We start from the raw sequence: 12,695 nt of genomic DNA, 5'->3' as shown, positions 1-12,695 counted from the left end.
AGAGACCCTACATAAGTAAGTCAAAGGAGAGAACTGGCTCTGGAATATTGGCCTTTGACCTATGCCCAGTGCCCAAGTGCTTGCTCATGCACATGAAATAATAAATTAATTCATAAGTGAATTAATTAAAGTTAATTACAAAATAATTTCAGTATGTTTTGACTTTAAGCGTCCAGGGGGCCTTTAAACTGCTGTCTCTGGCTTTTGAGTGATAGCTAGGTCTTTTACCTGAGTAAGCTTATAAAGGTCACTCGGTGGCATGAAATTGCCTTATGGATGGGGGAGAGGGCTCTGGGAACCCAAGGCTCCAGTAGAGAGGGAGGTGCAGTGTATGCCCAAGTACTATTTATACTGATAAAATTTTAAGTGGGTTGCTTTTGAATTTGCTTCTCTGAAGCCTGTTTGAGATGGCGTATTCCTCCTTTTCTCTTTAGTTTTTGGTTATTCTCGGTTTTCCCATAACAACACCAACCATAACTCAGCCTTGCTGATTTCTAGTTGGTTGTGTATCAGGACATATTTCCAGTTACAGTGAGGAATCCTCTGAGAGTGGGGAGGTCTCATCATCATTTCTGGATCCCTCGAGCCTAGCAGGTAGTAGGCTCTCAAGGAATGTCTGTGCAGCTGCAATGAATGGATAGGCTGTTGGATTCATTCTTGCCTTAGTTTCCAAGCTATAATAAAGGTAAGTCTTGAAGAAGGTTGGGGTTTAGGTCAGGATAGCCATTACTTGAACAACAAGGAAATAACTAGAAAATGACAGTGTGTTGGACTGGATGCTGATGGTGTCTTCTAGGAGTCTTTAGAATGGAGACATCACTACAGGTTAGAGGTGAGAAGTAGACTGGGGTTGGGATTTGGAAGATGAGAGAATTCTGAGGAGGGGGCGTGCAGTAAGGGATGGGTTTCTTTAGAGACTGTCCATTGCTCTTGATGTTGGGTGTTCACCTTGTCTTTGAAAGCGAAAGAGGCCCCAAACCATGGCTCATTTGCTAGATAGAGAATGTGGTCTTGATGGGAAGCAAGCGGGCTGATGACTGTTGCTGACAAGAAAGTATAGGCGAGTATCTATATATTTCTACACTTATTAACTGTCTATATATTTATACACTTATAAACATATACCCTGGCCGAGTGCATCAACTTGTCAATACCCTTTATACACATCTGTTTGAGGGCAATTTGTCACATGCATGGCCATTGGCTTATCCTTGGTGGTCCATAAGGGGTACTAATGATTATTTCTAAGGGAACAGAAGCCACCCTGTGTTTGCTGGATATTGAGACCCTAGAAATATCCTCTGCTTCCTGTCTCTCCTCGACAGAGATCATCTCTGAACTACATTGTGGAAATCACACAGAAGTGATGATAGAAAGTACTTAAGACTGTCTTGAATCATTGGTGAAGGAAGCAGTTCTTAGCTACGTGCAAGCCCTGCTTCTACCCCAGAGCCATCCAGCTTAGTAGGTCTCATTTAAGGTCCTGTCTGGGAAATCCTGGTCTCCAGCCTCAGGTGCAGATCAATTGTATCAATAATGAGAGTGGTACACATGCCTCCTATTAGTGGCAGTCACATCTATGGTACAACCTGATCAAGATTTAAGTTAGTCTTGCTGAGAACTTTCCATGCTGAAGCAGGGCCCATTTCCCAGAATGGAAGAAAGGGACCCCTACTAGCTGCCTAGTTCTAATGAGCTGTGTATCCGCCCTTGAGTCACCCCTGATGTTTGGTTGTATGTCTGTATAAATTACAACCCTTCAAATTTCCCCTGAAGGGGAAAAAGCTGTTTTGGGGGAGAGGGAAAAAGGGAGTGGCTAAGTTCTAGATCCTTAGAGCCTTGTGATATGGACTCCCAAGGTTCAGACACATGACCCACATCCCTGAGGCTGTCATCACTCCAGCTTTCTTGAGTCATTTCTGCCTTTTTCTCCCAGGTGCTTTGTTCTGCACAAGTTGCCCAATTTGAAGTTTCTGGATGCCCAGAAAGTCACCAGACAAGAACGGGAGGAGGCATTGGTCAGAGGGGCCTTCATGAAGGTGGTGAAGCCCAAGGTGAGTTGCTACGTCCAGATTTCCTGTGGGGTTTATATCTTACTCTGTTGGTTGCTCCAAGAAGCATGGGTGATGCCTTCCTGTGCATTTAGAAAGCAGTTGTGATCTCACACCAGGCTTCATTCACAGATGCAGAGCTGGCCAGTCATGAAATTGACTGGATAGAATTTGAGTCTCCCCATCACTCAGTCTAAGGAGACCTTATATATAACACAATGTGGTGGTTTAAATGAAAATAGCTCCCAGACTCATGGTTTTGGATACTGGTCACCAAGTGATAGAACTGTTTGGGAAGGATTAGGAAGTGTTGTCTTATTGGAGGAATATGCCACTGGGAGTGGGTGGGTTTTGAAGTTTCAAAAGCCCTTGCCATTTCCAGTTACATGGATCAGGAAGTAAGCTCTCAGCTACTGCCCCAGGGCCATGCCATGCCTGATTCCTGCCATGCTCCCTGTCATGATGATCATGGGCTCACCCTCTGAAACTCTCAGCCTGCAATGAACGGTTTCTTCTATGAGTTGCCTTGGTTGTGGTATCTTAGCATAGCAATGGAAAAGTGAGTGAGAGGCGCAGAAACATGAAGGGAGCTCTGTGAAGTTCTACAGGTGTATTTTAGGCCTCCTCAATGCTTTCTTCTCAGCAGGTCTAGAGGTGAAAAAGAACACACTGGCAATTTTGTGTCTCTGGGGGTGGATGCAATCCTTCTTGTCCTTTGGAGGGGGGTATTGTTTCTTGGTACTAAAAGGGAGTAATTTTCTTCTATCAGAGATGAAGGTTCTTCAGTTCCATGAGGAGTCCTTAATGCAGTGGGCAGTGTTTTCTGGTGGTGTGTTGGGGCTGCCCTACATACAGTTGAGCAGGATTTATTGGGAGAGTTGGTTTGGAGTCCTAAATTCAGACACAAGGAAGTTTGAAGGATGTTCACAATAATCTCTCTGGGAGACATTTGGGCCCTTCTAAGAAGTCTGAGCATGGCGAGTGGATTCTCTGACCCTGATGGCGACCCCTTTCTAGAAACTTCACTACCCTGGAGCACTGTGGAGAGCCTTAGTTACTGCCCATGAAATTGCAGCTCTATGTTAAAAATGCTGGCATAGGAATCCTGAAGGTCTAGTTTGTCCTCACCCGGTGACTTATAGCCCTCTGTGCATGCATTGGAAGTGATTAAGCAGGGAAGCAAAGCCAAACAGCTCCAAAACAGAGCAGAACAATGAAACCTCTTCCATCAAGTTATGCTGTTGGCAGCAGACCTCAGGCCACTTCTTCCCCTGAATCCATGAGGTGCGACTGATTTCCTGTTATGCTGAATGAAATTGCTAACAGTTGTGGAAATATATGATACGGAGGGTATAATTCTGGCAGATAAATGTATTGTTACCTGTTTCAGCATGTGGAGAATTAATTGAGTGATTCATTTCATAGCTATTAAAGTGTTAACAGTTCTCCTGATTGGAGCATCGGCCTGACATAGTGCACATGACTGCCTTTAGTTATTCCAGCGTTTGCCATTTTGTCCAAATGAAAGAATTTATCTCCTGGCTTCTTTTCTTCCTCCCTTCTTTCCTTTCTCTCTTTTTCTCCTCTTTTCTTAGGATTTCAGAGCCAGCCAACATCACCAACCCCAGCCAAGTGCAGCAGATGAAGTCTATGTGCTCCCCTGGGGTCAGATCCTGGCCATCCTGCCCTCCCCACCTCCACTTCTACCCTGCACTGAGCAGATCTCTATTCATCTTTCCCTCCTTTGCTTTGGGACTGGAAGCTGGGACACCGCCAATGGAAAGCTGAAGAAGCTGGCCATGTACTGGGATGTTGTATTCTATGTGTGCCTGTCTCCCTTTTAAGGTTCTGTGTCTCAGAACCCTGTACACATAGAAGAAAGGACCACTGACTCAGAGCAGTTCATTGGGTTGCCCAAGGGCACTTGATCACGAATTCTTGAGCTGGAATTTTACCCTTATATCTGACATGGGGCCTGGCCTTTCTCACTTTGCTGTTTTATCCTTGGAGAGAGAGAGAGATCAATATTTTCCCTGGGGATGTCTTGGCAAACATGAAACTTCCCAGGAGAGCCTGAGAGAGGAAGACAGGTGGGGACGGACTGTTTTGTGGTATGGAGATGAGAGAGCTGGAATCCCCTCTTGCCTTTGAGCATGATGGGGGGTGGGAGAGTTCCTTAAAACCTGCCATCAGCTGTCTGAATCATTAGCGACATCAGCAACAGTGCTCTGCAGAGTTCCCAATTAGCTTCCAATCAATTATAGAATTAGCACATGTTTGTGTGATTGACTCAAATGCCCTTACTAACTGTATTACACTTAAAAATGCCCATTAATTATTTCAGGAGAGAGACAAAAATACCCTTGACAAAGCAGCATGGGGATCCTGGCTTTTCTTTCCCTAGAGTCACAGCATGTTCTACCTGGAATGGACCTCAGAGATCCCTTCTGTTGCTTTGTGGGTGAGGGATCTGGGAGAGAGGCAGAAGCCTGAGGTCCTGATGAGGCATAGCAGTCTTGGGGTTCTGGTTAAGTGTTCTATGTGATGATGATCCTTTAGTATTTCAAGAAGACTCTACGATATTACTGGTTTATCATACTGCACATGTCTGCTGAATGGCAGGCAATTCCCTTTTGTCTGCTATTTTCTAAGACACGCGGTAGTATTTTTCCTGTGGATAGAAAGAAGCCAAATGAGTTCTTTGTTGAATTAATAAACTGGGTGTTCAGAAGGCTGCTTCTTGCCTGTTTGCCATGTGTAAAGACACATGCTTGTTCCTATGCCGGTATATATATCCTATCTCTCTCTGTGTGTAAATATGCATATGTATGTTCTGGGAGGCATGTGTACACCTGGAGTCGGCTTCTAAGTAGAGAGCAATTTCCTTCCCTCAAATTGCTAGAGCTGCGCCATGCACTCTTGCTGAAGACCTATTTTTCATAACAGAATCAGAATCTCAAGTTGGCTTCTGTCCGTTCTGGGGCAGCAGGGGCCTGTTGTGCTTATTCAGCACAAAGTTCTGATGGATGATCAAGGAGGTTGTGATTTGGGGAGCTGTTTTCATTTTATTCCTGACATAAAGTATTTGGGAGGGCGGAAAAAGCCTCTCCAATCACAGCCCTTGCCTTCGAGGTAGGGAACGGGCGGTCTGGGTGTTCTCTGCTGACGCAAATGCAAAGCCAGCCAGGAACTAACCAACTTCCTGTATCACCGAGGTCCGACTTTGGTACCTGGCAGGCCTGAACACTTGAGGCCAAGTTCTCTCCAACTCTTGCTCCTGATGAAACATTTTGCCTCTGTGAGTGCGCTTTGCCTTTTGTTGACTCAAAGCTGTCTTTCTTCTGAGTTTGAATTGTTCTGTGGAAAGATGCTGTCATTTTTGACAAACTGATAGCTGATGTTACAGTGGGCTTTTTCAGACACACAGGCACAAACTCTTTCTCTGTATGACTCAGTCTCTTTCTCTCTCTCTCTCTCTCTCTCTCTCTCTCTCTCTCTCTCTCTCTCTCTCTCTCTCTCTCTCCCTGTATGTGAGAGAGAGGGCGGGTGTTTAATGGACCTGCAACAGTTAGGATTTACTCATTTCCCAGAATTTTAAAGAAAATATCCATCTTAGTCAAATATTGGCCACCGAATCATCATGCCATTGTCACTAGCGTGAGCATTGGAGTAGACACCGAGCAGCTCAGGGGCCCCAGGGAAGGCATCTGGAATGACCAGACCACGACCCCCATTGCTGCACTGGGTAATGAAGATCAAAGGGACACAGAAGCCTGTCCAGGAGGGCACGGATGGCGACACACCAGCCCTGCACATCAGAGAAGCAGCTCAACATCCCGACAGTCACAATTGCTTAATTATGTCCTGGCTTTGTAATTATTCATCCCTGTTCTGGCAAAGAGCACAGTTGTCATTTCTTTGACATAATTATTTAAAGCCGAGCCCTCTTGTTTACATGCACATACACAAAGTTGGCTGCCGACTGTTTCATCTTTAGAACTGTAGAGGAACCACGGGGGGCGTAGACACAGGGGGCACTGGGCCGAGCATCATGGCCTCTGTTGGAAAGCATTTAGGTACATGTGATTTTGCTTGTTTCTTTGGTCATTTCCATACAGTAAAAGTGAGGTGAGTGTCTATGTTTGAGTCTTAATGTGAACCGGTATTCTGCATTCCTTATGGAGCATGCCTGGGGTCCCAGAACGTGTGATGTGTGACTTGCATATGTGTAAAGCTTTGGCTACCTTGTGTTGTAGTGATTATTGTGTCTTCAGATATTGAGAAAGGTGAGGTGGGAAGAGAGGAGAGGAAAGAGGGAGGGGGGAAGAGAGGGAGAGACAAGTAAATTGGCAAAGGGATAAGCTTCAGTGCACCTGCCCTGGAAATACGTTCAGTTCTCATCCTAAACTACATATGGACTGTTCCTGTGTCCAAGAATCACCTGGTCCTATGACCGCTCCACGCAGTCCCAATCTTGACATTCGTGGTCAGGTACAAATTCTCCTATGTGAAGTCAGTTTTCCTCATCTGGCCTTTAGGAGTTTCTAAGGGGCAAGACAATGTGAGTTAATGACAGGAAGTGGAATTAAGGGAATCCAGTTCTTTGTTGGTGAGGAGGCCCCCCATTTCTGAGATACCAGCTCCCTGAAGCTGTGAACTGGGCCTGTTTTCTTCCATCCTGCAGCACACATGCTTGGCTTGTAGCAGAGGCTCAGTCAGTCCTCACTGAGGGCAGGAACCATGGACAGCAAAGCCCCTTGAGAGATTCATCCCGAAAGCCTTACCATCTCTAGATGGAGAGAAGATCATTGCCTTAGTTGGTGAATGGTCCTTACTTAGTTAGTAAGCCTGTGGACTAGTCCAAGAGACAGATTCTGGGTTGGCTGTTTACTTTGCCAGATCTACCTGGAGTTGATGAGAAGACCTGTGGCTGCCATACTCTCTGTCTCCCAGTTTTCCTCTTGCGCAGCAGTTCTGGGTGAGGCGAGGGTGTGGTCTGTAACTCCTGAAGCCCATTCCTGAATGTGCTCCCCAACTTTTCCTTCTGTCTGTCAGAACACACCTCCTTCTTGTAGGGCTTGGAAAATGAAGAAGTAGCTTTTCTCAGAAGTATGTTGGGGCGCTTACAAGTCTACATAAAACAGAAAGGATATTTCCTCCTTTGTAACTGCTGCCATAGTGATTATCTGCCCTTACATGGAACCCTGCTGAGTGGCTTGCTTTGGGTCGTGAAATCAGATTATTTTGATGCTTAATCTAGTGTTTTCATAAATTTTATGTTATTCTAAACTAATGTACATATGTCTTTGATCTCTTCAGTTACCCTTAACCCAAGTACAAACATACAAAAAAGCTTTTCAAAGGGCTGCGAGATGGCTCAGCAGTTAAGAGCACTGTGTACTCTTCTAAAGGACTTGGGATTGATTCTTAGCACCCAAATGCTGGCTCACAAATGCTGGTCTGTGACTCTAGCTCCAGGTTATCAGATGCCCTGTACTGGCCTATACTGGCACCAGATACACATATGCTATAAATACATATACTCGGGCAAAACATCCATATACATAAATTAATTAATTAAAATTAAAATAAAAGTCAATCAGAGGCTAGCTCTAGATTTATAAAAATTATGAACATTTAAACTGCATTTTATGTAAATCTAGGTCTTTCCATAAACAAATTTTATAAGCCACATGTATAGTTCATGTAGTTAACTAGATATTTAGTCAATATAAGTCCAAAGTTCTCTGCAGTGCCAGACATCCAGAACAAAAGCTATAAATGTCATTTGATTTTCTAGATGTTTCTAACAACCTAACTGTGTTTGTGTTCTGTGCTTTGTTTCTGTTTCTGCACAGATGTTTCTTGTCTTGAGACACACTCAAATTCTATTTTCAGTTACTTTTTAAAGAGAAGGAAAATTTTTTTAATTAATTTCTTTTTTGGAAAATGCTTAGGCAACATGTTTAGAAACAGCTTTGGGAGCCAAACATTTGTGGTTTGTTTATTTTTCATTATTGTTCCCGACTCTACTGTTTGTCACATTCGTTTGAGGGGGAAATCTCTGATGGATTGTGTATCGCTGTTGGTTCACACCGTGGCATCTCCTGTCTTGAGGAAATGCCTTCAGAGCATTGTTCTTTGGAAGCAGTTTCCAAGGGCTTGCATCAGGGTGGCTGTGAGCTGGAGCAAAGACAAGCGGTAGCAGGCACCCTGCCTTCCGATGGAGAGCGGAAGCTCACAATGAAGATGTCTCTACAGGTTCCATGCTGCTGTAACAAAACACCACACAAAAACAAAGTAAGAAAACGGGGTTTGGTTTGGTTCCCAGTTTGAGGGTACAGACCATCATGCTGGAGAATGCATGATGGTCAGAGCTTGAGGCACCTGGTCACATGGCATCCACAGTAAGGAAGAGAGAGGTGAATATTGGTACTTAACTAGCATTTTCATTTATTTGAAGCCTAGAACCCCAACCCATGTAACGTACCACTCACATTTATGGTGGGTTCTCCCACCTCAATTCACATAATCTAGAAAGTTCCTCACAGCCATGCTGAGGTATTTTCTTCTTTGGAAATTCTAGACCCTGGGAAGAAGTTGGCAATCAGTGTTAACCATCAAGGATGAGGAAAGTGATACAAATTAGAAATTCTTCTAGAATACTCTGAGCATACCGTAGAAGCTCTGCATGGACTCCCAGGCCTAGGAAACAGTGTTATGTTTCCAATGGATCCAGTGGTTTTTATAATATCCTCACAGCCTCATCCACTTGTCCTGCTGTCTGCTTTCTGAAGTGATCATTTTGGTCCAAGATATCTGAATAAGACAAAAGTATCATAGAGGTGGGATTCTTTAAACATAAGTGATGAGATAAAGACTTCTAGGAAACTTCACTATGCCTGGAACCCAAGATTGGGGTGAAGTATGCCAGAGTGTATTCTGTCTAAAATCAGTGGTGCCCTTCTCTCTGTCCTTGCTGTGGGAACTCCTGTAAGGGAGGAATACCTTTCTCTTATCTACTGCCCTTGACCTTGGCCATTTAATGCTTTGGCCAATGATATGTGAGTGGAAGTGACAACCTATCAATTCTGGGTCAAGACCTGAAACACCATGTGTTTCTATTTACTGACTTTGTAAGTTTGCCATCAACTATGAGAATAATGTGAGAGACACACTGAGTAAACCTGGACCCAACCCATAGCCTGAAACCAAAACCTTTAGTCTACCATAGACCTATGCATCAGGAAGGAATGCCTATTGCAAGCCACCAGGACTGAGCCAAGAATGGGTGAAGAGCCTGACTGATACATGGATACCTTCCCATCCCCATGTTCTTTCCTCTCATGCTTCCTGACAAAACTCAGAAGTAAATGAGGTGATTGTGGTCTATAGCACTAATTCCTGCAGGCTTCCTGATGCTAATTAGGACAGCAAGGCCTATCTAAGAGCTGCCTGGCTGCATAGTAGTACTTTACTAAATGCCTAGAAAGTTTCCTGGTGGTAGTTCGAATAGCACCTAGCATTCACCCAGTGTTCACTGTCTACTGGGTATTTCATTAGCTACATAATTAGTACATGTCTCAAATCTATAATTGAGGAAGCTTATAATTGGAAATTATACACATCTAGATTCATGGAGCAGGGGGATGATGAGGGTGTCCCTTGGATCTGTTCATGCCCCATAGCTCATGATTTTATCCTTGTATATCTTACTTTAGGACAGTCAACTTCAAACCTTGGGGTCTTCCCATTATATATCTTAAGTTTTATACACTAGGTCTAGATAAATGTGGGGGCCAGACCAAAAAAATCAGGGAGACCAATAGGAAGAAGATGACAAGGGGATCGGTGTGATTCTCATGCTGATATTGTGACTCCATGCCCTGAGACCTTTGGTGACGTGCATGGATAAGAGACTAAGGAAGCAGGCAATGGAAGGCTCCGCATGTTAGGCCTAGTTTTTGATTTCCTCTTAAGGTCAGGATGGCCCTTCTTACCTGGGTTTGGAGTGGCAGGAATGGTTGAGTATGGTCATCTTTGGGTTCTTGGGTATTGGGGAGAGGAAGCAGTAGAGCTTTGTATGGAACATGGGGTGTCATCCGGTCTGAGGTAACACGGCACTGAGAGCAGCCACCTTGGTGTTGGCTTAGATAGGCACTGGGGTTGAAGAGGTGGAACTGGAAGCCTTCTCTCCCCAGGATGGTGGGAAAGATCTGCGGTGGCAGTGTTGATAGTGGTGGTGTGGGTGTCGGGGGCGGGGGGCGGGGAGGGATGATAAGATACTCAGAGGCAAAAGTGAGGAGAAGGCCAGTGGTATCTGAGATCTCAGAGTGACTGTCATCGCTGTGAGTCCTGACACCCCCCAATGTCCCTCGGCATGTTCTTGCTCAAGAGATTCATTCCCCTATGGGATCTGTGACCTTAAGCTTATGAATCTGAACTAGGTTGTGAAAGGTTCCCATTCGTGTGATTGCTGGTAATGAGGATGGATCTTTAAGAGCCGTCTGTATCAGTAATCTACACAGTTCCTACTCGATGGTTCTTCAAACCACTTTGAGATCTATTTATTTTTAAGTTATGTGCATGTGTATTTGCATGCATGCATGGATGCATTTATAAATGTCATGTGCATGCCTGGTGCTGGTGGAGGCCAGGAGAGGGCATCTGATCCTCTGGACCTGGAGTCACAGAGGGTTCCAAGACATCCTGTAGGTGCTGGAAATCCAGCCCAGGGTCTTTATAAGAGCAGTCAGTGTTCTTAACCACAGTCATCTCACTTGATCCATTTGAAAAGAAGGTTTGGGGAGTCTTACAGCTTAGAGTTCTATGTTTAAAAATTAGATTTGAAAGAAAAGAGAATGGAAAAGAAAGCAAATAAAGATCTCTCCTTGCAAATGCTTAGGTAATCAAGCCAAGCAGCCTCACTGGAGCTTAAGCTATCCTCACCAAACTAAGCTAACCATACTTCATGTTCCATGTGCAGCTTGGGGCCTGGGACATGGGCCTTCTCTCTAACCAGCTGTGTGATGAACTTGAGTGAAACATTATCCTTAATCTATTTCTTTCTACCTACCTGCTCTGACATCATCCTCATGATCCCAGGTCATGATGAGGAAGAGTGGGTCGGGAATGCAGGGGCAGCCTATCCCTGACAAAGGGAAAAGTCAGTGAGTGCTGTGAGCAAGACCATGTGAAGGCTAGCTCACGATGGCACTGGTGCTCCTGTGCCAGGCTTGTGCCAGCACCTCTTTCTGGCATCCCTCTGGACTCTGTCACTCCATGGAGCTCTGCTGCTTGGAAAGTCTCCCTGAGTTCATGGACACAGCATATTGTAGGGATTAAGTCGGCACATAATCAAGCCTCTTACGTGATAGGTAAATCTACAGAATGGATAGGCCAGTGCTCAGCCACGGAGATGCCAGGCCCCAAGGGCAAATCATCACATCATTCTGAAGCTAATAGTTGGACGCCAGCATTTGCACATTCACGTTGCATGTTGGCATGGCAGATGAAGAAGGAAACTGTGAGGATGGCGTGGGCCCATCTATTTGGGAGTTCTGCTTATTTCCAAGTCACCATTGTTAGCAGCAGATGAGAGAAGTTTAAGCAGAAGGTAGAGAAGAAAACTGACAAAAGCTGAGAGTTGTGATTCTTAGCTATTAACCCCGAGCGAAGCTGGAGAGTAGGAAGAAGCAGGGAGATGATGTAGGGCTATCCAACTCAAACGAAATAAATAATTTCATAGAGTTGAAAACGAGAAGTTGAGGCTGGCTCAGCAATAGAAGGATTGCTAGCACGTGCAAGGACCTGAGCTCCATTTCTAGATCCCTGACCCCCCAAACATGTAATGGAAAGACAAAGAAGCAGCTTTGGGAAGGAGGGGAAATGTAGCGCAGTGACAGAGTACTCTTTTAGCATCTGTGAATGCCCGTGTTCGATCCCCAGCATTCCCTGAAACTCAATTCATTCGAAGAAGTAACTAAGAATAGCACCCCATCTTCCTGAATGTGTGCATGTGTGTGTGCATGAGAGAGAGAGAGAGAGAGAGAGAGAGAGAGAGAGAGAGAGAGAGAGAGAGAGAGAGAGAGAGAGAGAGAGAAGTTATTGCTAGCAGGCAAGCTTTGGGTAAATAGCAGGATGCAATGGTGCACACCTTAATTCCCCAGAGGTGGAGGCATGAGGATCTTTGAGGTCAAGGCCAGGCTGGTCTATAGAGTTGTTGCAGGATAGCCAGGGCTACACAGAGAGACCTATTTTGAAGGGAGAGAAAAAAAAAGGAACAAAGAAAGACAGAAAAAAGAGCCTTAATTATGGCATTTCCTTCTTTAAACAGTGGGTTTATTGAGTGGTAGATATCCAGAAGGAAAAAAGCCCTAATTCTCTTTCAAATAAAGGATCTCTGCCCCTAGAGGCACCCCTTTGTCCTGAAAGCTTCGTTCAGGAGTAGAATTTGTTTTTTCCCACCTAAAACTTGGAGTAATGTCCAAATTCATCCACAACTATTGGATCCAGCTTGGAAACATGTGACTGCCCCTGCACCCAGGGAGTGTGTTTGCTCTCCACCATTTCACCTACTTAGGGTCAGTGTAGATGACCTTTGGGGACCCATGAACCTTCCTCCAGTCCATATGTGTCCTCTCT

At 44.8% G+C, this 12,695-nt stretch overlaps 1 protein-coding gene across 7 annotated transcripts in view; it reads left to right on the top strand.

Annotated features, from left to right (window-relative positions):
* Positions 1 to 12,695, top strand: part of Lrmda (leucine rich melanocyte differentiation associated) — a 1,030,542-nt gene that overhangs the window by 609,820 nt on the left and 408,027 nt on the right. For 6 of the 7 annotated variants that reach the window (XM_076544649.1, XM_076544648.1, XM_076544654.1 and 3 more), the window contains one exon: positions 1,937 to 2,054. In XM_076544649.1, the coding sequence (XP_076400764.1) occupies positions 1,937 to 2,054 (118 nt within the window). Of the gene's footprint in view, positions 1 to 1,936; positions 2,055 to 3,646; positions 10,288 to 12,695 lie in introns of those variants that run through there. The other variant, XM_076544651.1, reaches the window with a different exon arrangement.

The sequence above is a fragment of the Peromyscus maniculatus genome, chromosome 9 (genome assembly GCF_049852395.1).
Source record: "Peromyscus maniculatus bairdii isolate BWxNUB_F1_BW_parent chromosome 9, HU_Pman_BW_mat_3.1, whole genome shotgun sequence".
In the NCBI taxonomy this organism is placed as follows: domain Eukaryota; kingdom Metazoa; phylum Chordata; class Mammalia; order Rodentia; family Cricetidae; genus Peromyscus; species Peromyscus maniculatus.
This window is presented reverse-complemented; position numbering and strand designations above follow the sequence as displayed.